The sequence below is a fragment of the Vulpes vulpes genome, chromosome 3, assembly GCF_048418805.1.
Source record: "Vulpes vulpes isolate BD-2025 chromosome 3, VulVul3, whole genome shotgun sequence".
Taxonomy (NCBI): domain Eukaryota; kingdom Metazoa; phylum Chordata; class Mammalia; order Carnivora; family Canidae; genus Vulpes; species Vulpes vulpes.
In genome coordinates, this window is record NC_132782.1 from 23,514,070 (window position 1) to 23,541,744 (window position 27,675).

Genomic DNA, 27,675 nt, shown 5'->3' on the forward strand with positions numbered 1-27,675 from the left:
TACAAAACAAAAACCTAAACATAATCTCTATATATACCATTTGTAACTTCTTCCATACTATATCCAATATAAAATGTGCTTTTCGATTTCTTTTATGAACTTCTTTATAACAGGTATACAATCCAACTTCTAAGTATAATTATTCCTCTTGACATCTTTAAAAATAATAAAATATAAATAAACCCCACCTTTGGGACCCTCATGTGTCATATACCTTTACCGAACGGACTTCGGAGGGTACTTTCATAACTAATTCCTCTAGATGAAGTCTAGAATGTTCCACAGCAAATACTGTTTTTAAGAACCAAAAAGGGGGACAAATTATAGGATATAGTTATACTATAGTGACATGCTCCAGAATAATTAATCCACAGGATTTAAATAAGCCAAAGTCAATATAAAAAATATCAATAGAATTAAGTTATTTAAGAAGTACCAAGAGGGGTGCCTGGGTGGCTCAGCCAAGCTTTGAATCTTGATTTCAGCTCAGGTCACAATCTCAGGGTGGCAAGATGGAGCCCTGCTTGCAGCCCCATGCTAGGCATGGAGCCTGCTTAAGATTCTTTCTCCCTCTACCTTCCTCCTTCCCTCTCCCTCCCCAGCAATCAATCAATTTCTTACAAGTACTAATCAGACAAGACAATATATACACTATCTTATATAATTCCAATTCCAAATCTTGTGATACCTCTTCTATATTATATCAGCTAGATTACAGTGCATATTTTTATCTGCCAATATTGCAGATTATTAAAGCTAATTTGGGAATATTATAAAGAAAACAATATAAGGAACTAAACAGAATGATAAATATTAAATAGGAAAATAGTAATGTTAGATATTGTTAAATATATCTTTAGTAAAAAAACAAATGATACTTGGTCAACAATTCAAATTTATTCCTGAGAAAAGTATATTCAACATTTATTTTTAATGTCATTTAGTTAAAATATACATTTGTTAATACTATCCAACTTTTAATTACCACTTCAACTAGGGAAGTTGAAAAGGAAAGAAAAAAATTAGATGTTCAGATAATCCATTAATCTCATCTGGGCAGAGTTTAAAGTTACAATTAATCAATTTTTTTTTAAGTTCTCTATTATTGTGCATTTAGATCCTAGTGATCAGGATGCATGTTATAGTCATCCCTGAATACATGATCTTTTTTCCCAATTAACACATTAATCCAATCAGTGTCCTCTGATCACTTGGATTTGGTTTTCTTGGAGGGGAAGACTGGCTTCTTTTATTACTTATTTAAAGGAAAGGTATTCTATTCTTCATATTATATGCAAGGTTAAATGCTGTGTGTGTGCATGTAAACTCATCAATTTTTTAAGACATAATTTTAAGAGGTAGAAATTAATGAATTTCAAGTTTATTTTTCCACTTTTCTAGTCAACTTATTTAAATTACTACAAGAAATTATATGACTTGGGGGAGAAAAGGGGTGAACTAATTGATCCACAAAGTGGATGATCACTTTCTTTTTTTTTTTTTTAAGTTTTTTTTTTTTTTTTTTTTATGATAGAGAGAGAGAGAGAGAGAGAGAGAGGCAGAGACACAGGCAGAGGGAGAAGCAGGCTCCATGCACCGGGAGCCTGACGTGGGATTCGATCCCGGGTCTCCAGGATCACGCCCTGGGCCAAAGGCAGGCGCCAAACCGCTGCGTCACCCAGGGATCCCCGGATGATCACTTTCTAAATAATGAAGAGCTTAACATATATCAATTCTCTCTATACACAAGTTAAACTCTCTTGAACAATTATCTATTATCTGCCTATACTAATTCTGTTCTAATTTTAGAACTGTGATTTAACATCCCCTTCAGTTACAAACAGAAGCCCTTAAATGCACAAAGGATGGAAAGTTTTCCTGTACCCTCTGCACTCACATTCCACCAGTTGTGATTAATGCAACAAATGTGGAATTACTTACTCTCAGGCATAAATTGTACCATACATTCCCTAATAAAGCAGGGACGTCCCAGGTCTTCCTCTGAGGATTTAAGGATCATAATTTCTGTCTCAGAACAACAGACAATGGTTCTGTTTTTGTACTATCACTCTTTATTCTGTCATTGTAATTTGTAAAATTTCACATGAATTTTGTTTCTATAAAAATATATAATTAAACTGTATTGGAACCAAAAGCAAAACAAAACATACAAACTAAGTGGTCAAATATACTTTATGGCCTCTAAATATTAAATGTACTATCTTTGTATCTCTATAAAAAAGTTTATAGCAACTGGACCCTTAGTACCACACACGCTACTAAGAAGTAGCGTGTAGTAACAGCACAGTAGTATGCACAGTATGCACAGTAGTAACAGCACTGAAACTTGCAGAGGAAAAGCACTCACACTGTGCTGGCTCTCAATTTCTTCGTGTTTCTGCTGTAGGGCCTGGGAGGCCCGGATGGAATCTCCAATCCCCCACTGGGCTCGAAGTTGTTCTGATCCAGGCCCCTCAAGCCAGTTCACAACCTATAAATGAAAGTTGAGACAATATCTTAAAATAATCAAAAGCTTTTCAAACATTCCATTTTTTTCCTCCCAAAGCTCTTCAGCTATTTTTAAATTCTTTAAATTCCATTGTAAAGGCAGTAAATGATTCTTTTAGAACTATGTGGCTATAATCTGACTTTTGTGAAACCAAAATTTGAAAGAAGGTACACTGTAGCACCTTAGGCTTTCAGCTCTCTGATCATCTGCCAGGCTAAAAGAAATCTGGAATGTTCCCATAAAAGAGGATTAAAAATTAACTTATGACGATAAGAAAATAAGAGAACTATAGGATTTTGAGTTGGAATGGACATTAGAAATGACATTGGTCAAATTTCTTATCTAACACTTAAGGAAATTGAATTTCAGAGATTAACTGACTTGCCCAAGGTAATATAATCCATTATTAAAAACCCAGAACTAAAAGCCATGTATCCAGACTCATAGCCAAATGTTCTTCTCAAAGTACTGATAAAACTAAATGAATTAATTAAATTAATAATACGAAGTTAAAATGTTGTTTTTTGTCACTCTGAAAATGACAAACTGCAGAATTATACTACTGCATTACCCTTCTATGGGTCTTAGGATGAACTAAACATGCAGACCCACAGACCATCTGAAGTCCCACTGGCACCACTCAGTAGGATATAAAGTAAGGAACTACAGTTTGCCAGAGCAGCATCAGGCATTTTTCTTCTGCTAAGTCCCTAAAGCAGTCTAACAGTTCAGGTGTGGCAATGAATCTATATGGGACAGATTTGAGGGACACTCTGGCATCAAAACCCCACAGCCCACACTGCTCGTGCACACTATAAAAGTTCTCAATTCAAGGATGCTCAAAGTTGTGCCTTCCATCAAATATTAATAGTTCTCCCACTCTTGATCCAGAGTAATTTTTACTATAAAAGCAATAGTTAACATTCCAAGTTTTAGAGGTTACAGAACTAGACAGTTACGCAAAGATCAAAGTCTCATGCAGGAAGAGTTCTGTTAAACTCTTTACCCACAAACATACACATACACACGTACACGCACACACACACGCTCTTACTACATGGACACAGTGAAGTAATTTTTTTTTAAAGATTTTATTTATTTATTCATGAGAGACACAGAGAGAGAGAGTCAGAGAGACAGAGAGAGAGAGAGGCAGAGACACAGGCAGAGGGAGAAGCAGGCTCCATGCAGGGAGCCTGACGTGGGACTCGATCCCGAGTCTCCAGAATCACATCCCGGGCCGAAGGTGGCACTAAACTGCCGAGCCACCCAGGCTGCCTCACAGTGAAGTAATTTTAACAGAAAAAATACTATCAAGTTTTACCTGTTACTAAATTAAAATAAGAAATTCAATAGCAGATGCACGGTTATGCCCTAAATGTAAACTTAGGATAGTTCCTACGAAGTGAATGAGGGTGTCTCCATAGCATAATATTACAGACCCAGGGGATAGACAGGCTTATCTTAGAACTTATAACAAAGTATTACAGATATACTGCATTCATCAATGTTTTACAGTTTTCAGAGTATAGGTCTTTTACCTCTTTGGTTAAGTTTATTCCTAGGTATTTTGTTTCTGGTGCAACTGTAAATGGAATTGTAGTCTTAATTTCACTTTATGCTTCTTCATTATTGTGTATAGGAATACGACAGATTTCTGTAGGCTGATTTTGTATCCTGCAACTTTACTGAATTCATTTAACAGTTCTAGTAGTTTTTCAGGGGAATCCTTAGGGTTTTCTACAGATAGAGTATCATGTTATCTGCAAATAGTGAGAATTTTACTCCTTCCTTAACTCGGATGCCTTTCATTTCTTTTTCCTGACAAAGTACAACATTCATTTATGAAAAAAAAACAAAAAACAAAAAACAAAACAAACAAACAAAAAAAACAACATTCATTTATGATAAAAATCCTCAACGAAGTAATGAGAAAGGCCACATATAAAAAAACCTACAACCAACATTATACTCAGTGGAAAAACTGAGAGATTTTCCCTTAAGGTCAGGAACCAGACAAGGATGTGACTCTGAATACTTTTATTCAACATAGTACTGGTAGTTTTAGCCAACATAGTTTTGGTGTTGTACTTTGTCAAATGCTTTCTCTGTATCTACTGAAATGATCATATAGTTTTTATCCTTTCTCTTATTGATGTGTCCACTCTTTATAGTTTGTCTCACATCTGCATTTTTACAGCAAGATCCCTGAGTTTCTTAAGGAAGTCCCTTACTGTTTTATTCAACATTTTTTCAAATGGAAATAAAAATGGGGCTCCTGGGTGGTTCAGTAGGTTAAGTGTCTGGCTTGGTCTCAGGTTGTGATCTCAGGGTCCTGGGAGCAAGCCCCATGTTGGGAATCCCTGCTCAGTAGGGAGCCTACTTCTCCCTCTCCCTGTGCCCCCCCCCACTCGTGCTCACGCGCGCTCTAATAAAATCTTTGAAAAAAATGAAAAAATGGAAATAAAAACTGTAAATTTTAAAGAAGCTTATGTAAACATTTGAAACCATTTTCCATTTCTTTTTTGTTTTTTTTTTAAGATTTTATTTATTCATTATAGACAGAGAGAGAGAAAGAGGCAGAGACACAGGTAGAGGGAGAAGCAGGCTCCATGCAGGGAGCCTGATGTGGGGCTCGATCCCGGGACTCCAGGATACTTAACCAACTGTGCCAACCAGGCACCCTAGCTTTTAAGTATTTTAAACAAGATAATTACTTCACTAGAAATACCTAATTCTAAAACTAACAGTGGAATGAAAGCACCTCAAAAGTGTTTAAGTAATTAATCATGTGTTATATGTTACTTTTTAAAACCTAAAATATTATTTAAACATTTAAGCTTTGATTTTAGAATATTCTACAAACAAAATAAGCAGGTTAATGTAAATCATGATACCTGGGGAAAAACAACTCATTAGCATTGATCTTTCAAAGAGTCATAAATTTAAAAGTAAATTTTCAATAAAGTGAAGACATACTCTTGGTGAAAAAAAATCAGTTTCATAGTCAAGTACACATATAGTTAATGCATGCTGAAAGTAAGTTTCCTTAAGTGTGCAATATCAGTAATGTAGACACAGTAAATGTATGACTATTTCTAATAAAAATGATGCAAACTGAGGTTGATGCCCCAGTAAGCAAGTCTATTTAAATGCATTAATGATGGTAGTTTGCCAAACTAGGCTATAAAACTTCATTTTAATCAGGACATCTTGCTCAATCTGAATGTTAACTTACTGCAAAAGCAGTTTCATGCCCAATCCATACCAATGTGACCCGCTCAAAGGTTACATTTATATGCAAAGTATAACCTTGGAGATGCGCTCTTAAAATCTACCATGAAAATATTTGCAGAGGCCAAAAATGCATGATGTAACTATACAACATTCTTTGTATTAGAAATTAGCCAGGCTAATTTCTAAAGACTTATGAAAGTATATCTGGAAGAATGTGGGGTCAAACCAGGCAGAAGAACATGTTAAGCAAATGTCAAGCACTTGACCTGAAGAAAGAATTGGGGAAACAAGGAGCATAGCCTTGAGCTGTATACTTATGCAACTCAGAGTGTATCCTGTTTTGCATCTATATGATTCCTTTCTACAAAGGAAGAAAAGCACATGAATGATTCTAGAAATAACATTTGCAATGCTGGTCGTAATTACTGCCAGAGTAAATAATAACAACACGATTTTTCAGTCAAGTGGCATCCTCTCCTACCTAGAAGCACATGAAAATATAATTTTTAAATGCAGCAGCAGCAGCAGCAGCAGCATAGAGAACCTCTACATACCACATGAACTCTATCGCCATTGATTTAAAACTGTGGGGAATAAATGATAATTTTAATGGTTATTACTTATCATATAGTTTATCTATTAGAGCTATTGATTTTTTTTTTTTTAAAGATTTGTTTGAGGAAAAGAGAAAAATGCCAGCAGGGGGAGAGGAAAAGGGAGAATCTTCAAGCAGAATCCTTGCTGAGCACTAAGATCATAATCTGAGCCAAAATCAAGAGTCAGATGCTCAATGAACTGAGTTACCCAGGTACCCCTGATTTCTCTTTTATTATGGTTTCAGTGATAAGACAGTAAAAAAGAAACCTGGAAAAATTCAGTTTTTACTAATTTACTATATAAGCCACGATAATCAACTTTATGATTATCTTTACATAAACAAAAATTTTTTTCATTTGCCCCAAATTTGCAAGACTGAAGACAGTGCGGTTTATGCTCTGTGGATGCTAACATGATCAATACACATTACTAAATAGCTAAATTTAAGTAATCATTCTAGTAAGGGAAATAGATCTATGCCTAAAATGAGACCTGTGGAAAAGAGAGAGCAAGAACCATTACAGGATGATTAATGTTCTAACACTCAAAGACAATGAATTATAATAAGGGTCACCTGTTCTTTTTATTAAATTTTTTTCTAAAGATTTTATTTATTTGAAAGAAAGCATGCATGAGGGAGAACAAGAGTGAGCATGAGCAGCGGGAGGGGCAAAGAGACAGGGAGAAGCAGATTCCCCACTGAGCAGAGAGCCCCAAGACTCCAAGATCATGACCTGAGCTGAAGGAAGACACTTAACCTACTGAGTCACCCAAGCGTCCCCAGGCTATTTGTTTTTAACAATAATCTCATTACCTATCATCACTATCATAAATACCATCATTATCATCTCCCTTCTCTAGTTTCTTTATTCAAGTAAACTGGTCCATCATTTAAAAAATGCATTTGCCAATACATTAACTCCTTTGCCACTTTTTTTTTCTTTTTATCATACTCACTGATCCCATGTAGCAAGGCATAAATGTTGGATGAATCCCATCACCCACATTCTTTGTACCCACACCTCAAACATCCAGCCATGAACTGATAAAGTCACACAAGCCAGAAAGTCTCCCGCATAAATCCAAGATCAACATTACCAAAAAATACAGCTATGTTTTCAACCCCCACCAAGAAAACTGAATCCTCTCTACTTTCATTTTAACTTCATCCTCTTCAATCACTACCACTCACCCCACCTTCAAACCTGGACCACTAAGCAGATGACCTTTTCTCTTACTTTACAGAAAAAAATGTTTCACACAGGAACCCCTTCCTCTTCATGTCTGACTTAAAAACGGAAGCACCTTTGGATACATCCTACCCACTATTCCTATTACAGAGTTCTCTCTATTCCATTCTCATCTCATGTTAATCAACAATACCCTCTGGAATCCATTTACTTCTACATTGTCAGGAACTTGACAGTATTAACTATCCATCCTCTCCTGTATATTCAATCCCTCCTTCCAAATAAGATACTTCCCACTGGGCTTTAAACCTCTTACAGTTTTCCCTGTTACTTTAAAAAGAAAAACAAACAAACAAAAAATTATACCTGACCCCGGTTGCCGGCTGAGTTGTTTCCCCCCACCCAAATCCATATGTTGAAGTGCTAACCCTCAGTACTTCAGAATGTAGTCCTATTTACCTGAAGATAGTCTTTAAAGAGGCAATTAAACTGAGGTTGAAAATTTTAAAAATAAATGAGATTGTTGAGTAGGCCCTAATCTGCCTGGTGTCCTGAAAAGGAGAGGAAATTTGGACACAGACAGGTACAAAGGAAAATAATGTAAAGATACAGAAAAGAAGATAGGGGTATCAGTAAGCCAAGAATCTGTTCCAGATTCTTCCGTCACTGCCTTCAGAAGGAATCAAGCCTGCTAATACCTTGATCTTAGACTTTTAGCCTTTAGAACCACAGAAAAATCAGTTTCTATTGTTGAAGCCACCCAGGCTGCGGTACTTCATTATAGCAGCCTTGGCAAACTAATATGACCCTTTCCTGTACTTCTCGGCACCATTATTTCTCATCTTTCCTTCAGATAGAGTCTCTACAAGTCTTACACTCAGTGCCTCCTTCACCACAATTCACTGTCATTCCAAACTCACTCCAATGTGCTTACAGTCCTGCAACTCCCTGCTCAAGGATCACCAAAACCTCAATCTTGTACATTCTAACAGACATGTAACATTGTCCTCTTATTTGACCTTTCGACAGCATTCTACCAAACTCCGTCCTGAAATGCTTTCTTCCCCTGGCTTCTATGAACAGAACCCTTCATACTTTTCTCCTCCATTTCTGGCCAATCCTTCACTATCGTCTTTTTAGGAGTAAGTATGTTCCTCTATCTTGCCATTTTCTCAATGCTCTGTTAAAAAAGCCCTCTTTTCACCTATTCTCAGGACTTCCCTTGGTCAATTCTCACACACATCTGTACTTTCAATTGCCATTCATACATGATGACAAACAACTATGTCACCAACCTAGACTTCGGTGATTTCTGGACCTATCTGGGACTACCCTTCCACATCTTCTCTTAGTGTTTCAAAGTCACCTCAAATTCAACATGGCTAAGCATGAATACGCAGAAGAATGAAACTGGACTACTTTCTTACCCAATACACAAAAAGAAATTCAAAATGGATGCAAAACCTTAATGTAATACAGGAAACCATCAAAATCCTAGAGGATAACACAGGCCAGAAACCTCTTTGACCTTGGAGGTAGGTAGAAACTTCTTACTAGACATATCACCACAGGCAAGAGAAACAAGTGAAAATCAACTATTGGGACCTTATCAATATAAAAAACTTCTACACAACAAAGGAAACAATCAACAAAACTAAAAGGCAACCTACAGAATGGGAGAAGATATTTGGAAATGACATATCTGATAAAGGATTAATAGCCACAATCTACAAAAAACTTATCACACTAAACAACCAAAAAACAAATAACCCAGTTAAAAAGTGGGCAAAAGACATAGACACTTTTCAAAAAAAAAAAAAAAAAAAGACATCCAGATAGCTAACAGACATAGGAAACAATGCTCAACATCTCTCATCATCAGGGAAATACAAATCAACACCACAATGAGATACCATCTCACACCTGTCAGGATGGCTAAAATTAACAGCACAAGAAACAACAGGTGTTGGTGAGGATGCAGACAAAGGGAGAACCCTCTTGCACTATTGCTGGGAATGCAAACTGGTGTAGCCACTCTGGAGAACAGTATGGAGGTTCTTCAGAATATTAAAAATAGAACTACCCTATGATCCAGCAATTGCCCTACTAGGTATTTACCCAAAGAATACCAACACAGTAATCTGAAGGGTTATAGGCACCCCAATGTTTACAGCAGCTATATCATCAAACTATGAAGAGAACCCAAATATCCACTGACAGATGAATGGATAAAGAAGATGTGGTACAGGGGCATCCTGAGTGGCTCAGTTGGTTAAACATCTGCCTCTGGTTCAGGTCATGATCCTAGGGCCCTGGGACAGAGCCTCATCTAGGGCTCCTTGCTCTGTGGGGAGCCTGCTTCTTTCTCTTCCTCTGCTCCTCCCCCCGACTCATGCTAAGTAAGTAAAATCTTTAAAAAAAAAAAAGTGATATATATATCAGCCATCAAATATTACTCAGGAATATTACTCAGCCATCAAAAAGAATGAAAGTGTGCCATTTGCAATAGCATGGATAGAGCCAGAGTGTATCACACTAAGTGAAGGAAGTCAGTGGAGAAAGACAAATATCATATGATCTCACTCATAGGTGGAATTTAAGAAACAAAACAGATAAACATATGGGAAGGGGGAAGTGAAAAAGAGGGTGAGAGGGAAACAAGCCATAAGAGCCTCTTAATGATAAACAACAAACTGAGGGTTGATGGAAGGAGGTGGGTAGAGGATGGGCTCAATGAGTGATGGGTTTTAAAGAGGACACTTGTGATGAGCACTGGATGTTGTATATAAGTGATGAATCACTGAATTCTACTCCAGAAACCAATACTGCACTGTATATTCTGTATATTAACTACCTAAAATTAAGATTTAAAAAAATTCAACATGTCTAAAACCAAACTCATGATTTTCCATACACTTTTCCACCCACACCTAAACCCAAATCCTGTCCAGTGTTCCCTTAACTATAAGACCGTAAGACCACCCCCCCAAGCCTTGCAAGTTGGAAAAATGATTCATCTCTGACATCTTCTTCTTACCCTTATTCTCACCACTTTCCATCTTAGGACTTGGCACAATTGCAATTTTACAACTATTTGTGTAAGTATGCAATTATGAACCATAAAAGGGGGAATGCTATTTTAACTACTTTTACTTACCATTATATTCTACCTAGCACAAAGTCACACTATTGTAGACATTTTTTTGAATGAGTGAGCAAATAATAGATACTATTTATAGAAAATTCATTATATGCTAAGCACTAAATATTTTATAAACATCATCTTCTTTAATCTTTGTAGCAGCCCTCTTAAGCGGGTATTATTATTTTTCTTGTTATCCTCAGTTTACTAAGGAGGAAGCGAGGGCACTGAGAAGTTACACTTCCTTCCCAAGAGTTAACAACTTGAAAGTATTAGAAAAAGGTGGACTAGATCACATGAAATGGCTTATATACCACTATGCTATATTCTATATTTACGATTTTCAAAGATACTCTCAAGCTACTTGGCTGAAGCTTACCTGGGTTTTAATACTATCTATAACTTACAAATATATCACAGAGAGAAAGTTATCTATAATTAGCATATGCTTGGAAATCTTCATTTTATATGTGACTATCATGAAAAAGATTAAATCTTTTGCTTGGAATTCAAGATCTTCCATGATCCAACTCCTTCTTTCCTTTCAAGCCCTTTCACTCTAACACCCTGATATTCTGGTCAGAGGCCATCAAACTACTGCCTACAGGCCAATTCTGACTACCTACTATTTTTGCAAACAAAATTTTATTTTGGCACAGTCACACACATTTGTTTACATGATGTCTACACACTACAACAGCAGAGTTTAACTGCCATAACTGCAAGAACTATACAGTCCACAAAGCCTAAACATTTACTATTTGGCCTTTTATAGGAAAAGTTTGCCAACAACGGGACCAGACATACAGACAAGAGCCTAGTACAATGGAAATGAATATAACAGAAATCATTAATCAAGTACTGGGTTCTTTCAACAAACCTCTCAAAAGAGGTCTTATTACCCTTGTTTCAGTTAATGAAAGAAGGAAGGAAGGGGAAAGAAAGAGAGAGATGTTTAAAAAAAAAAAAAGGAATGTGACCATGATCACAGTAAGTAGAGGAACTGGGATTTACAACATACTTGCTGACCATGCTTTTTATGATTCAAAGGCCAGAAACTTTCCATGGTGGCTTACTGCTTCCTTTTTCCTCAATAGAGCTTGGGATTTCATGCTGCTATTGTTTATTCACCTTGTTCTTTCTCCTGCATAAAATGCCAATTCTTTAAAATCTAAAGGAGGTGCCTGGTGAAATCTTTACACAGTCTTGGAGAAAAAGCTCAGGTTTTACCTCCTCTGCTGAATCTTCCTAGATTACCAGTAGTCAGGAGTAGAGTAATCCGTCGTATAAATGCCCACAACATTTCAGTCATCTTCTTTAACACTTAAGACTTTATCCTCTTAGCTTACTGACAGCAAAATCTTAATTTACCCTTATATTCTATAGAAAACCTCACACACTGTCTTCTACATAATAAACACTTAATAATTATCTAATAATGAATAGATGAACCTGGATAAAAATGCTGGGATATTTCAATGCTGGATTTTTTAAGTATTTAATATTTATTTCTTAATAATTTAACAGATGAAAAAACAGAATGTGTTCTAAAGTAACAGAAATGCCTTAGTATTGAGTTTTAGTACTTTTAGCCTGTTTTTTAAGCCTGTTTTTATAAAAATTAATTTTAAAAGAAACTAAATATTCCTAAGTATTAAATACATTAGAAGTTTCTATCAGCATTAAAAAATAATGAAATTTAATATTAAAATTCCTTATATTATATGTCATCATTTTGCAAGGAAACAAAAACTCTTCATAATGCCTAAATTAACAAAAAAAACCTAACAAGTTATTAGAAATTAAGAATAAATCAATTATCAATAATGTTATTTATTACAATACAGAGGCTACAGATGAGATTTTTCCAACTAAAGTTCATAATGAAAGAGATGAATACTCAATGTCATCACTGTAGAAATAATATAGTTTTAATGCAAATACTATTTGTAAAAATGTATATAAGATGGTTTTAGTCTGTTTTCGTAGGACTCAAGTTCTCTATACAGTATAAATAAGGCTTATTTTAAGTCACACAGTAGAAATTTTTTTTTAAAAACACTAACATGTAGAATTTTTAAAAGTTACATGTATTCAAATCAGACACCTACCTGCATCACCTTCTGCTGAATCTCCTCTAACTGTGTACGCTTGCTACGTTGCCTACAAACTTCCTGGTAGCGAGTATACTGTTCTCTCAGTGAATCTAATAATTTCATAACCTGGGGCTGGGCCAGCAGTTCATCATCCATAGGAGACCATGAGACCCCTCCATCTGAGCCATTAAATCGACGCTGCTGTAATTCGGACAACAATTCATGCCCTTTATGAATGAAAGATAATTATAATTAATACCCATAAAGAAATACAATTCTTACTTCTCAGTCCCCTCAATTCTATTCCTTTATCTTTAGAACTTATCTGCCTATATGTCTGCCTGTCTACCAGGTCATAATTACTGAAATGCAATTTTTAAATTTATATAGAAATAAATAGGAAATAGTATATTTACAGTATATAATTGCCCAATATACTTATATGCTATATACCATACGTATGATGAAAATATACTATATATGCTACACTCTTTAGTAAATACATGGCTTATATATTTTTCCTATATCTATCTCTCATCACATTCTTGTTATGGGTGGATTCATTATTCAGGAAACTGTGCCAACCAATCCTCTTCCCCTGTAGAGCACAATTACACTCTGGGATTTCTGTTCAATATGGTACTAACTAGTATGTTCTACTTGATGTTACTTATCAGTACAAAGCAATATGCTGTAGGATTTCAGTATTAATCTATACCCTAAATCTTAGCACCTAAAACAAAAGTAAACAGTGTAACAAATGTATGATTAAAGGGAGAAAGCTTTATTACTGGTACAAAATAAAATTTAAATAGTCTCTATTTAAGGAATCTCTACAACATTTTAACTATGAATCATAGGGACCACACTAGTTGAAGAACTTCATTCAGTGTTATGCAATTATTGCAAACTCATGTAGATCCATTTATGCATGAGGAATTAAAATTGCAGAATGTGCAACATCTAAAACTGGAAGTAGATTAACAATCTTAAAAATGAATAAATTGCAAACTGTTTTCCCAGGATAATACTATTTCAATTATTACTTAAGGATCAAAAATATATGCAGATACTTAAATTCTCTTCATCTTTATTCAGGAAATTGTCCCAAATGTAAATGGCTTTCAATATTTAGAAACGGAATTTTTATCACAATTTGAAGATACTTCCAATTTCTAAAAAATGTCCAAAATCATTCTAAACCTATCCATTTTTACACTCTCATTTTATCCCAACTCTAAGAGTCAATATACCTAAAAAAAGAACTTAGTGGCATATAAAGTTAATTTCAAAATAAAAATTTAAAAAGCCTCTTAATTCAAGGGCTTCAGTAGCTTTTAAAATGTTAAATATAAACATGCAATTAAATTTTAAAGCTAGAGCAAGCCATATTTTTACTGACAGTCTACTGTACCTGCCCAACATGTAGGAATTCACAGATTATAATATTTCTTTATTCTCTAAGGAAGATCTGTATCATACTGAAAACACTGGGCACAACTGACTCTACAATGGTGATATTCAGAATTTCTTTCTCTACTCTTCATTACATGTTATAGTTAGGAGAACAACTGTTTTAAAGACTTTTAAGAAACCACTAGATATTCACATACATTTATACCCACACACACACACTAAGATCAGAAGTCATTTATTTTTTCTGCTTTGTAATTATTATTACCCTTAATGTTTTCCATTGGAAACATTTCCATTAGAAGCAGCACCACATTATGATTTCCAAGATCATACTTTGAAACCAAACTATCTTGCTTCAAGTTCCAACTCTAGCATTAATTACTAGCTGTGCAACTTGCATAAGTTACCTAGCTTTTTTTGCCTCGGTTTTCCCATCTTAAAATTAGGGTGAAAAAAATAAATTAATTAATTAAATTAAATTAAATTAGGATGATAACAGTAACCTGTTGTTAGTGGTACGGTGACTGAGTTTAATAGTTACTCCGTAATGAGCAAGTTTTTTCATATCTCTAAGCCTTGGCTTCCTTGGGTACAAAATAGAAAAAGTATACTAATTATTTTAGGAGGTCATTAAGGAGAATGGAATATGAAAATATAATCTTAGAACCTAAGGAATATTCAATAATCCTGCAGCAATCCAATGAAATAAAAACTTATCTCGATTTCAGGTAAGGAAATACCAAGAAAGCAGTTTTAACTGCTTAAACCAAGAAGCAGTTTTAAAATTCCCGAGTTTCTATCACATGCTTAATGTTTAGTTCATGAACCAATCAGTATATTAGTTTATTGATTATGATTATCACCGATAAACACATTTTTTCATCTTACCTGTCTGAAGAACTGTTTCAGGATCAACTGATGGAAGAAAGTTTAAATCCACAGATCTGGCAAACATCAAAAGAATAATTTTTTAAAACTAGATTTCTATCTTTACAACCAAAGAAAATCCTTTATATACACATATCAAACAGGAGCATACCATATGGAAATCTGAAGCACACTATTCTATCAGGCTAATATCCTTAAGCATTAAGAAACTAATTAGAGATAAATACTAATAGCTAAAAAAAAAAAAAAAGAAAATCTCTGTGATAAATCACAAAATATACCATTTGAAAAAAAGTTTATTATTATAGTATTATTTCAAATATATCAAAGGAATCCATTTTAGTATTTTCCTACTGCATATTTGTTCCAAAATGAAATGTGTAACTATATAATAACCCAGAATGGTAACATTAAAAATTCATGGAGCCATTCTCCAATCAAATGCTTACTTATCTACAGCAACTGTTTGAGAGCTACAAATAGTCTCTGATATTCACATGCATGTGTATCCCCAAGCAGCTGTATTCTCTTCCCTGTACTAACTGTGTCTCATTTGCAGTTGGACTATGGCCTGTATTTTCTTAAACACATATGGGAAGCAGAAGATGAAGGAAACACAGGGTACACAAAGCCTAGGATCTTGCTTCTGTAACTGACAGTCCTGCTCTAAATCTTTCCTTTTTCTCAATTAATCTGGGCCCTCACCTCTTGTGTATTTGAATGCTTCTGGAGGAATGACATTAAAAAGGTGATGAAAATTTGCAAGAGAAGGGACTTTATTATCTGGGATTTAAAAGAGACTAAGTAATAATACTTGAGCTCCTTGGGGAAGAACTGGCAAATACAAGATTTTATTTGATACCTCATGTAGTTAAGCAAACTAGCATTTCCCAAAGTGTTTCCCAAGACACTGAACAAGATATTATTAGGTGGAGAAAAAGGGATCCCAATGGCATGTAAGTAGAGGAAGTTCTAAGGAAGCAAATAAATAGGTTTCTTTACTGCAATGCTTTCTCAGAACCTGTAGTCTGTAAATGTTCACAGGCATTTTCAGGGAGGGAAACATGTTAAACAGCATTAAACTGTGACCATGAACTCATCTTCTACAGGAACCCTCTTAGGACGTCTTTTCTGAGGAACATGACTTTAAGAAACATCAAACTTACTCTGCTGGGCTACTCAGAAAGCGAGAGATTTGGCTAATTTTTGTCAACCAACTTGTTTGACTTTTTCAATTCCTAAACCATAGCATATAATTGTTATCTTTACACACACACATATTTACGTACATGTGAAAATTTTACATTTTATATTTTATATGGTATCTACCGGAAAAAATGTTCCTAAAGATTTTTATTTATTTATTCATGAGAGACACAGAGACAAAGGCAGAAACATAGGCAGAAGGAGAAGCAGGCCTGATCAGGGACTTGACCCCAGGACCAGGGATCATGACCTGAGCATCCTGAGGCCCCTGTGCCAAAGGCGGATGTTCAATAATGTTGAATAATAAAAAATAATAATAATTTTATTTCAAGTTGTAACCTTTTCCACAGTCTTCATGAGCAAAGTAGAACTCTAAAAAGAAAATGGTTTCGTTTTGAAAACCTGTTCTTGCAAATGATTTTTCATACAGCGTCAGAAAAAGGTAATTACATTTTATTCATCAAAAAGTCTTTTGAGGAAACTTTGATTCAAATCAAGAAATTTTACATGTAAAGAAAATTCTCATGAATTAATAAATTTAATTCAACTTTTGCATGTCAGTATTGATTGGAGAACTGCTCACACCTTCGTTCTTTCAGCCTGCATTAATAATAGAGGCATCATTCATCAGGTTAATCATAGCTCTGCAAAGACATAATTGCATGACACCAGCCACCTACCTTTCTTTCTCTTGCTGATTTCCTTTATCACTTCCATTGTTAATCAAAGCAAGTTCATCTAATAATGATGTAGATTCCTTTGTAAACTTTTCAAAAACCTACAATATGAGATTTTTGTTAACATATTAAGAATTATCCTAAAAGTTAATGTTTACGTAAGGATTGTCAGTTAAGATCAACAGAATCAGCCAGACAGAATTTCCTCTCCCTCTCTTGACGTCGCGTAGCACAATTTAACAACCAGAGCACAACAACTTAAAGGAGAGAAGACAAAACCCTCTCCCAGAACAATGAAGTTTCAAAGGATAAGAAATTTTTTCAAATAGCGTAACAAATTATTTTTATTCCTCAGATAAGTTTATTATTTTCTGTGTTTTGTGGAGAAACATCTGCGCCAGTAACAGTTTCAACTACATGAACATGATTTAGACCATTTTTAATCTTCCAATTTCAGTTACAGAACATTTATGTTTTCCTACCACCAATCCATAATGCTTGCATATACTAGTTTTATACAGAAGTAGCATAAAAATAAATTAGTTATAACTTCAACATGGTTTCTTAAAATAATTTTTTAAAGATTCTATGCATGAGAGAGAGAATGCGTGCGCCCTCCCCCCCCCCCACACGCATAAGCAAGGGGGAGGGGCACAGAGAGAAGCAGACACCCCACTGAGCAGGGATTCCCAACACAGACTTGATCCCAGGACCCTGAGATCACATCCTGAGCAGAAGGTGCCCCGATTTCTTAAAATATTACTAAAATGGGATTTGAGCAAGTCTGTTTATAATAAAGGAGTGACTCATTTGTCTGACATCAATGTCCAAATATGATAGAAATTGGTTATCCATTCTGAAATATCCAGTATTATTTAATTATTTTATTAATTATTTAATCATCCAAAATTTATTATTCCTCAGTAAAATTAAGCTTATACAGTCAATTCCTGAACAACATCTTTTTGGGAAGCCAAAAGTTATACACAGATTTTCAACTCTGAAGAGGGTTAGTGCCCCCAACTTCCATGTCATTCAAGGATTAACTATAATTTAAACTGAGTTAATTAGAAATTGTTCTTTTAATTCCCAGTAGTTCAATTAAACAATGCCGCAGAGCATGCAGAGGAACTGACTTCAGCCAGGCCAAAAATACATTTTCAGAAATGAAAACCTTAACCTGTCAAACAGCTCTTCAACTCAACCTGATATCTAAATAACCTCTCTGAAAATTGTATATCAACTATATTACCTCTTGGGAAATTACGCTACTCTGTCATTCTAATAAAACATTCACAATTTTGCCAAGTAATACTGCTACAAATGACAACAGCAAAAGCAAACAGGAGTCTGACTCCAGAGTATTTGCATTCAAGTATTATGCTATCATGTGGTATGCATTCTATTTTATTTTTGTAACAAAATATAATCTACATGTTAAAATGATAAAGTTACCAAAATGTCTTATTTGTATAATATTTTATTTCACTGTAATATACCAACCAGTCTCTTATTTAACCAGTCCATGTGATCATACGTCAGACTCCCACCAAAATCTTCTGTCAACTGGCATGGTTCTATATAACGAGTCAATTTATTGGCAGACACTAAAATAACCTATAAAAGTAAAAAGAAAAGAACCATTTAGTAAGCCAATGTTAATGACAAAGAACTAAAAAGGAGGGAGAAGGTTAGAGATTTCATAAACTTGAAATTTACATATTAAGGTGCTAATCTTTTATTGCCAGATTTTAAAAGATTTTAAATACAAATTATAGAATGACCTAAGAGATCACTAATACTAAATAAAATTTCAATAAAAATATACAGGAATATAAAAGAAAACATGCGTGAGAGAAAGATATTCAAATGGAAGTATTAATGCAAAAATGAGACATGCAAATTTTAATCCCCCCCACCTCAAAAAAAAGATGTACTAGTAAAACAATGTGTTTAATGTGTCCGGCTGGAAAGAGCACCATTCACATCCTAACAATAACAAAAGCCAAATAATCTATAGAATTATAACTTTCATGGAACTTTCTCAGAAAGCCAAGGTCCCAGAAAAATCAACTAGTCTGAAAACGAAGACGAGAGCACCATACAGAGAATGGTGGAAGGGGAGGCTACAAAGTGGCATGAGCAAAGTTTTTGAGGATGATAGAACTCTTCTATATCTTAATTGTGGTGAAGGCTTTATAATTATATGTATTTGTCAAATATCATAAAACTACAGGCTAAAAGGGGTGAATTTTACTGTGTATATATATATATATATATATAACTCCTCCATAAAGTGCACTTTTCTTAAAATGTAAAAAAAACACAAAGACAAAAACAAAAAGAACATAAGAAGAACTTATGGGCAAACCAGAGAAAAAAAGACGGAAAAGAAAAATTCAGAAACATACCCAATATGCAAAGATGGATACATCCATTACCATATATGAAGTTATAAACACTAAATGAGGGGAAATTACCAAAACTGCAAATTGCTTTGCTGGGGGGGAGGGGGCAGGGGGGATAAATCATTTTGGTAGATACCAAAAAGATGATATCAAAAGTTCATGAAACTATCAAAGAAAAATGATCCTATCAAAATAATTGAACTTTGTAACAAATTGCTATTTATAATACATTAAGTACAAACTAAAAGGTAACGAATAATGAACTAAGTGACCTACTTAAGAAGTTGGGGTCAGGGGTTAGGAGAACAACAAAATAAGCCCAAAGAAGGGACGCGTGGGTGGCTCAGCGGCTGAGCACCTGCATTCGGCTCAGGGCGTGATCCTGGAGTCCCAGGATGGGATGGAGTCCCACGTCGGGTTCCCTGCATGGAGCCTGCTTCCCTCTGCCTGTGTCTCTGTGTCTCTCATGAATAAATAAATAAAATCTTTTTAAAAATTAAAAAAATAAACCCAAAAAGAATAGAAGTGAAAAAATAAGAAATTAATAAAACCAAAAGCTGTTTCTCAAAAAAACTAAAATAAAATCAATAAATTTGAGACAATAAAGCAAGAAGAAAAGCACAAATAAATAACAGAGTGAAAAGAACACTACTACATTGACAGCGATGGTTTGAGATAATACAGCCACAGGACAATCTTGTATCAATAACTAGGCAAATTTAGAAGAAATGGACAAACTCCTATAAAAAATAATATATCAAAATTGACTAAAAAACAAAACACGTATAACCAGTGGAGTGAATCATTAGACTCTTTGCATTTTCAATAATCATATCATTAGTGATAATTTTAGTATTGCTCTTCTGAGATCATTTGATGAGGAAGAAAGCAAATGATTAACATAAGACATTCTAATTCTGTCGTTCCTGAGGTCCTTGAGAAAATGAAATTCTTGAAAAGGAAGATATGACAGGGAAAAGGTTACCCTTATGCTCTTCAATTTGAGTTGGAACTATCAGTATAAACTCATGATGTATTTAATCTTAAATAAAAACACACACACTATTCACATAAACAAATCCTCTAGTTCTGACCACTGACAGGTTTATAAAGGGTGACCAGTTCTTTAGAAATGCACACCTCTAGCTTCGATACTGTCACCTCCAAATACTATTTCCCTCTAAGGGAATCAGGGTTCCTGAAAGAAATGGCCAATTCCAGGTCTTGGGGCTAGAAACCCTTATGATGAGCTTAAACCATCTTCTTTCTCATCCAGATATTAAGAAAGGCATCGAAGACTATTAGGGCTGTGCCAAAGGTCTTGAAAAAGCTTCCAATAGTCAAAGTTGTAACAATGTGCATATCAATAAAAAAATAATGAATGCCATACTTTGAAACATTAAGTATGTTTAATTCAATGAGCTCATCCTGAACATTCTCATGAATGAGCTCATAGAACATTCTTAAATTAAATCTACTAAATCCAGGCACCAAATATAAATGGCCACGAGCACCACAAAAAAGATAACTTTTATGAGTTTCATAATCAAGGAACACGTTACCACTAATGAATGACTGTAGAAAAAGAAAATTAAACGTGAATCTAATAAATTGTCACCATCAATTTATAGAAATACAGAAATTCAAAAAGGCAGAAGAATATGTTAAACTACAACACACATGCTTGCTGCAATGAAAAACTATAGGACAAACAACCTGGTCTCTTCAAGAAAAGAAATATCTAAGAGAAAAATTAATATTAAAAAGTTTTACTTTATGAATTACTATAGAATCACAGAACCAATAGTAAGAGAATCACATATCCTTTTCAAGCTAGCATTAAATATTTAAAAACTTGACTACACATCAGGCCATAAAGAAAGCCTTGCTATTATTTCAAAGGAACTGATAATGTTCTATCATCACAATGAAATTAAGATAGAAATCAATAATTAATAAAATCAGAAATCATTAACAAGATTTTAAGACCCTATCTACTTGGAAAGGGACCTCAACCAAACACAGTATGTCAACTCTATCTGGACTCTGATTCAAATCAATCAATCACTCCATGTATATGCATAAATTATATATACATTTTTAATATATATAAATTTTAGAAATAAAATTTAAAATATATCATATATAATTCAATCTTTCTATGACATTTATTAAATAATTATAAACTTGAAACTACCTGGCTCTTTGATATTAAGGAATTGTTTCTTTTAAGGAATAATAATAATATCGCTTATATTTTTTTAAAAGAATGTTTATAAAAAAAATTAAAGAATCCTTATGCTTTAGAGATACATAGTAAAATATTTACAAATAAAGTCAAATGTCTTCAATTTCCTTGACTATAATATCCCCAGTCTTCTTTAAAAGAAGTGGATAAGGGTAAAGCTGAGACAGGATGGACCATGGTTTAACAGTTGCTCTTTACTCTCTTTATTTGTAAATAATTTTTTTGTGTTATTTTTATTCTAAGATGCTTATTTTATTTAAAAAAAAACTTAAGATGTTTATTTTAAATTAGCTCTTCTTGTTACCTAAACAGGAAAACAGTGAAAATTGAGATATGCCAAAATCTTGATAAGAGAAATTATATTAATTGCCATTTGGGTATATAGTTTGCTATTACTAAACTAACCAAAAATGTAATTTTAATTTCTGACAAGAAAAGATTCTTTTAAAAAAGAGAGATTTATATATATATGTATTTTAGGTTTTTAGTATTTTTATTACAAAGAATTATGAACACAGAAAAAAGTCAACAAAGTATTACAGTTAACTCCATACATTCCTATACCCAGTTCTCTCTTTTAAAAGAAAGAAAGATTTTCTTTCATTTTCTTTCAAAAAGAAAATGCCCAGCCAGTTTATCAGTGAGTTTTAAAAATCAAAGAACAGATCATTTCAATTTTAAATAAATGCTTCCAGGGAAGAGAAATGCAGGGACCACTCCCAACTCATTTTGAGACTAGCATAACATTGATACCCAAGGACAATTTGAGAAAAGAAAAGACCATACAACTTTCAAATATCAATTATTAGCCAGTACCAAGCAAGGTTATGGAGCAGTGAAAATTTTATACAAGTGGATATAGAAATTAGAATGCTTTTTGGGAAAGCAGTTTGACATTGTCATAAAATTTGAACATTTCTATATCCTATGCCTGGATAATTGCAAACAGAGAACACCTCATACATATTTTATCAGGAGACATGTACAAGAATATTTGTAGCATATCACCCATAATGGCCAAAGAATGGAAACAACCCAAATGTCCATGAACAGGAGAATAAGTCTATTGTTTTTATTCACACAGCAGAATAACATTCAGCAATGAGAATGAATCAACCATATCCACTGCAAGAATATGCTGGAACTTTCGACATATAATGAATGAGAAAAAGCAGGTCATTGAACATTAAAATCATTACTGCTTATAAAAAGCTGAAAAATAAGTGAAACTAAATACAGTATTTAGTAATATATCTTTAAATGGCAACTCTACAGATTTAAATATAAAAAAATAAAAGATAAACACTCCCTATTTTCTTCTAAAGATTCTGTCTTTACATTTAAGTTTTTAATACGCGCACACACACACACACACACACACACACACAGAACAAGACCATGAACAAAGGACAGATAACAATACAATGAAGTTACCTTTATTTCAAGGTATCAGTATTTGGGTTCCTAGGTTGAGTCATGGGTATCCAAGTGTTTGTTTTAGTATTAAGTTTTGTGTATACACACATTTTTTAAGAATATGTACCATGTACAATATTAAAACATTGCAAACAGAAAGAATCAAGAGAAGAAGGGAACAACAGAAGGAGAACAATGAGATATCAAGCACCAACTGAAGAAAGTCACCTACTGAGGCAGCACACAGGGAGGTTACAGGGAGAACAAAGGAAAATCTAGAGAGGGCAATAACAGGAAAGCTCAGGGAGTTTATATGCCTTTCTCCACCCCCCCCCCGCACCCCCACCCCCACCCCGCTTAAAAAGTAAGATACAGATCATCAAATTACATTTTTGGTTTGTTTAGTAACAGCACACTATATTCTGCCAAAATGGCAATTAATGTAATCTCTCTTGTCAAGAGTTTGGTGTATCTCAATTTTCACTGTTTTCCTATTTAGGTAACAGTAAGAGCTAATTTAAAATAAACATCTTAATTTTTTTAAATAAAATAAGCATCTTAGAATAAAAGAACACAAAAAATGTTATTCTCTTATTGAAAAACTTGTCACTGACAGTCCAATGCAGCTTCCTTAGACTAGTTCTCAGAGGCAGGCATGATGTTAAACAGTAACTGTAGTAAGTGGACGTGGGCCACAGGAACTGTCTCATCCAGTAAGTCCTTCTGGACCTAGGCAGATGCTTCTATACGGGTACGAGGCTATGTCAAGATTAAACACAGCTCCCAGGGAGGGTCTTTTCCTATCTCCAAAGTGCCTGGCAATCTATTAACTAGATATATACCAACAATAAAACAGAAACATGTATTTACTCTATGAGGAAATAAACTACTTTGCTAAATGGAGCACCAATTCACATCTGAAAAGATACTTCCAGAACACTCTCCCCTGAAAAGAAAACTGAATAGAAAACATAACGAATGTAAAATATAATGAATAGTCTCTCTGCTCTTCTATTGAGCCTTATTTGGCACAGTAATCTATTTAAACACAAAGAATTTCTTTAGAAAAATCCCCTCTATCATGTCCCTTACATTATAATTTAACCTTTAATCATGTGTGATTCATTTGTTCTACATTCATTATTCAATAGGAGTTAAATTTATTTATTAGAAGTATTATTTATTAGAAGCTATGTGTTATAGCCCTGGGAATAGAAGGATAAATAAGATATGTTTCTACAAAGGAAATGAGCTTTTTATTTCTGCAGTATTCCAGAGAGAGTTGTGCAATGCTTTCATAAAAAGTAGATTAAAGTTTTCTTGTTTATTTCTACAGCCTTTGTTTAAAATACTCTACACAAATCTAAATGTTGTTGTCTCTTTGTTGTAATAGCATAAGAGGACAAAGGTTTTATTAGAATATGCCAAATGATTTCCAGATTCCTTTCTTAAGTTAAACACCATTATAATTGGAAGGACACTGAGCTAGAAGCCAATCACTCCAGGTTTGTGCCCTAGCTCTGCCATAAATTAAATGACTTGTAAAAAGCCAACCTAAAGGAACTCACTGTAGGCTTATTTCCCAAAACTACCAAAGGCAGCAACTGTATTAAACTATTTATGATGTCTCTTTAAGCTCTTAAGAGGATTCTAATGAGTTGTCATCCTATACATTTAATCTGGGCCATTCTCTCTAATATATGATCTATCTTGCTCAATGACTTTCTACAAACTGAACAAAATGATTAGTACCACAAAAAAAATGTAAAATATTATAAATAAGAATGTAGAAATACATATTTTGTAGTACCTATATACATTAAAGTCATTGGTAACAGATTTCAAGTTTAATAACCCAAAGGGAAAATTGGCAATTATTCAGTTATATGTAGCAAAAGTTTATTTGCATCCAAGTATTTCTCTTAAAATCTTTATTCCTAAAATCAACTTAAATGCAAATAGTAAAGATTTATTCTTTTATTACATAAAATATATTTAAGAATATACTATCTCTTGGAAAATATAATTCATAAAGAAAAGAGTTAGCTAGATTTCTATTACATTTTTCCTATGCAAAACAGACATAAACAAGGGAATAGCACAATTATAGAGACCTGCATAAAATTCATTTTCTCTATCATTAGAAAATATTTTATAGAATCTATATTATAAAACTCACTGATGGCTCTTAAAAGTGAAAACAGATCTGCCGTGTAGATATACAGAACTGTAGCAATACCAAAGATATCACAAATCTAAATAACATATGTTAAAAAAAAAAAGTTTAAACAAAACTGAAAATTACAACCATTTAAAATTAGTAACTGTAGGGCAGCCCCAGTGGCTCAGCGGTTTAGCGCCGCCTTCAGCCTAGGGCCTGATCCTGGAGACCCGGGATCAAGTCCCATATCAGGCTCCCTGCATGGAACCTGTTTCTCCCTCTGCCTGTTCTCTGCCTCTCTCTCTCTCTCATGAATAAATAAAATCTTTTAAAAAATTAGTAACTGTACTGTGATAAAATATGTTTTGACTGTAATAACTTCACCTTTACTTAAGAAGGTGAGACGTGCAGAGGAAGCTGGCAAAACACCAATCACTGATTCCATTTTATCAGATAATGTTCAGAAAGAATTAAGCAAGAAAAATGAAGAAGAGTGTGCAGTAAAAGGAAAGAATCTTACTGTATGAAATGCCAAATATCTATGCATGATCTTTTTGAAGTGAGTCAGGAGTAGCATCCATCAAAGTAAAGAAAAGCCCTCCTCCCAGGGCATAGCATAAGCACATTGTTTATAGAGGTTAAGTGTCCACCTGCCTTTGGAAAGCGACACCACTGGCCAGAACATAGCATATATATAACAACCATTTCTAAAATGACAAACCAAGTTTCAATGAACAAACAAACAACTCAACTCCACTCCACTCCAGTGCTGGCAAGTATCACAGAAAAACGTGATTTCACGAAAAGAGCAAAATAAATACACAAGTATAAGTAAGAAAAACTAGAGCACTGAGAAAGGAAACTGTGTAGAGACAGAGATTTCTGCAAGTTAGAAAAGCACACACTAGAAAGTAAATCAGATAAGAAACACATTAGAAAGTAAAAAATCTACATTTCAGAGAGAGAGAGAGAGAGAGAGAGAGAGCGCGAGCTGATACATATCAATGTGGTGAAACAAATTTGGAATCCCACACTAGGTGATTTTCTCCGAACTATTCATGACAGCTTCACAAGTTACAAGATATGGTAAGATTTCTTATATTCACCACTAAAACAGCAAACCTTTTTTTTTATATAAAAATTTTATTTATTTATTCATGAGAGACACAGAGACAGAGGCAGAGACACAGGCAGAGGGAGAAGCAGGCTCCCTGTGGGGAGCCTGGTGCACAACTCCATCCCAGGACCCAGGAGATCACGACCTGAGTCAAAGGTTCAGACACAAATGTGTATCACTGAATTAGAATATTAATTTAAACATACTACAATCAGATTTTTATCATCTCCTGCAGAACTTTCATATATATATATATACACACACATACATATACACACACTAACAGTGTCACTTATTCTAATCAAGTGATTTTTAGGAAAACTATATTCTAGCTTAAAAGCAAATCTCCTTAAAAATCAAACAAGTCCTAACCTGTGGAAAAGATGGTACCCTAAACTCAAGATTTCATTTCTTAAAAAAAAAATTAAACAATTATTTTCCTAAAGTACTGAGCATTTCTTTAGACTAGCTGACTGGCAACATTTCCCAAAAATGTTATGAAAACCTCATGAACACTGTCCATAGCATTGTATTATATTTTATCCTTTTATCCAGAGTAAAATATAGAAATAATATACAATGAATTGTTTTAATTTTTAAGAATTTACTAAATTATTAATATTTTTAAAAACTGAGTTAAAATGAACTTCATTAAACCATCCTAAATAACTACTACATACTAAAGTAAAAAGACCAATTTTGACTTTTACCATCTAAAAACTGGCATTCATGATCTTTCATTTTAAAATAGTTATTTAAGGGGCACACACGGGTGGCTTAGTTAAGTGTCTGACTCTTGGTTTTGGCTCAGATCCTTGTCTAAAGGTTGTGAGAACAAAGCCCCACATCAGGCTCTGCACTCGGCACAGGGTCTGCTTGAGATTCTTTCCCCCTCTGCTCCTTCCCCTGCTCTCTCTCAAATAAATAAAATCTTTCAAGCAGTTATGTAGGATACAGAGTTATCATATATCACTTATAAAATTATCTACTTTTGTATATGTGCTGCCGAAGCGAGCACTAAAATTATCTACTTTCATATTCAATTTAACCTATAAGTTATGATGCAAATGGTATTATATCTTCAGAAACAGAGAAGGTAATTATTTTCATAACCTAATCTTTACAATTTCAACTTTTATACTTTAAAAAAATCAGCTGGTTTGGGGCACCTGTGTGGCTCAATAGGTTAAGCATCCAAAGCAGGTCATAATTTCAGGGTTATAAGCCTGAGCCCCACACGGGGCTCCACACTGGGTGTCGAACTTAAGATTCTTCCTCTCCCTTTGCCCCTCCCCATCCCTCTTTAAAAAAACAAAAAACAAAAAACACCAGTTTATTTTTATTATTTTTACATTTTATTTATTTTA

At 34.1% G+C, this 27,675-nt stretch overlaps 1 protein-coding gene across 5 annotated transcripts in view; it reads right to left on the reverse strand.

Moving 5' to 3' along the window:
* Positions 1–27,675, reverse strand: part of SESTD1 (SEC14 and spectrin domain containing 1) — a 129,095-nt gene that overhangs the window by 24,801 nt on the left and 76,619 nt on the right. For all 5 annotated transcript variants that reach the window (XR_012000342.1, XM_072752070.1, XM_072752072.1 and 2 more), the window contains 5 exons: positions 18,462–18,575; positions 16,962–17,059; positions 15,076–15,131; positions 12,787–12,998; positions 2,369–2,491 (listed from right to left, as the gene is read on the reverse strand). Coding sequence is in view for 4 of the 5 variants with exons in the window: in XM_072752070.1 (XP_072608171.1) it covers positions 2,369–2,491; positions 12,787–12,998; positions 15,076–15,131; positions 16,962–17,059; positions 18,462–18,575 (603 nt within the window). In the remaining variant the exon portion in view is untranslated. The remainder of the gene's footprint in view (positions 1–2,368; positions 2,492–12,786; positions 12,999–15,075; positions 15,132–16,961; positions 17,060–18,461; positions 18,576–27,675) is intronic.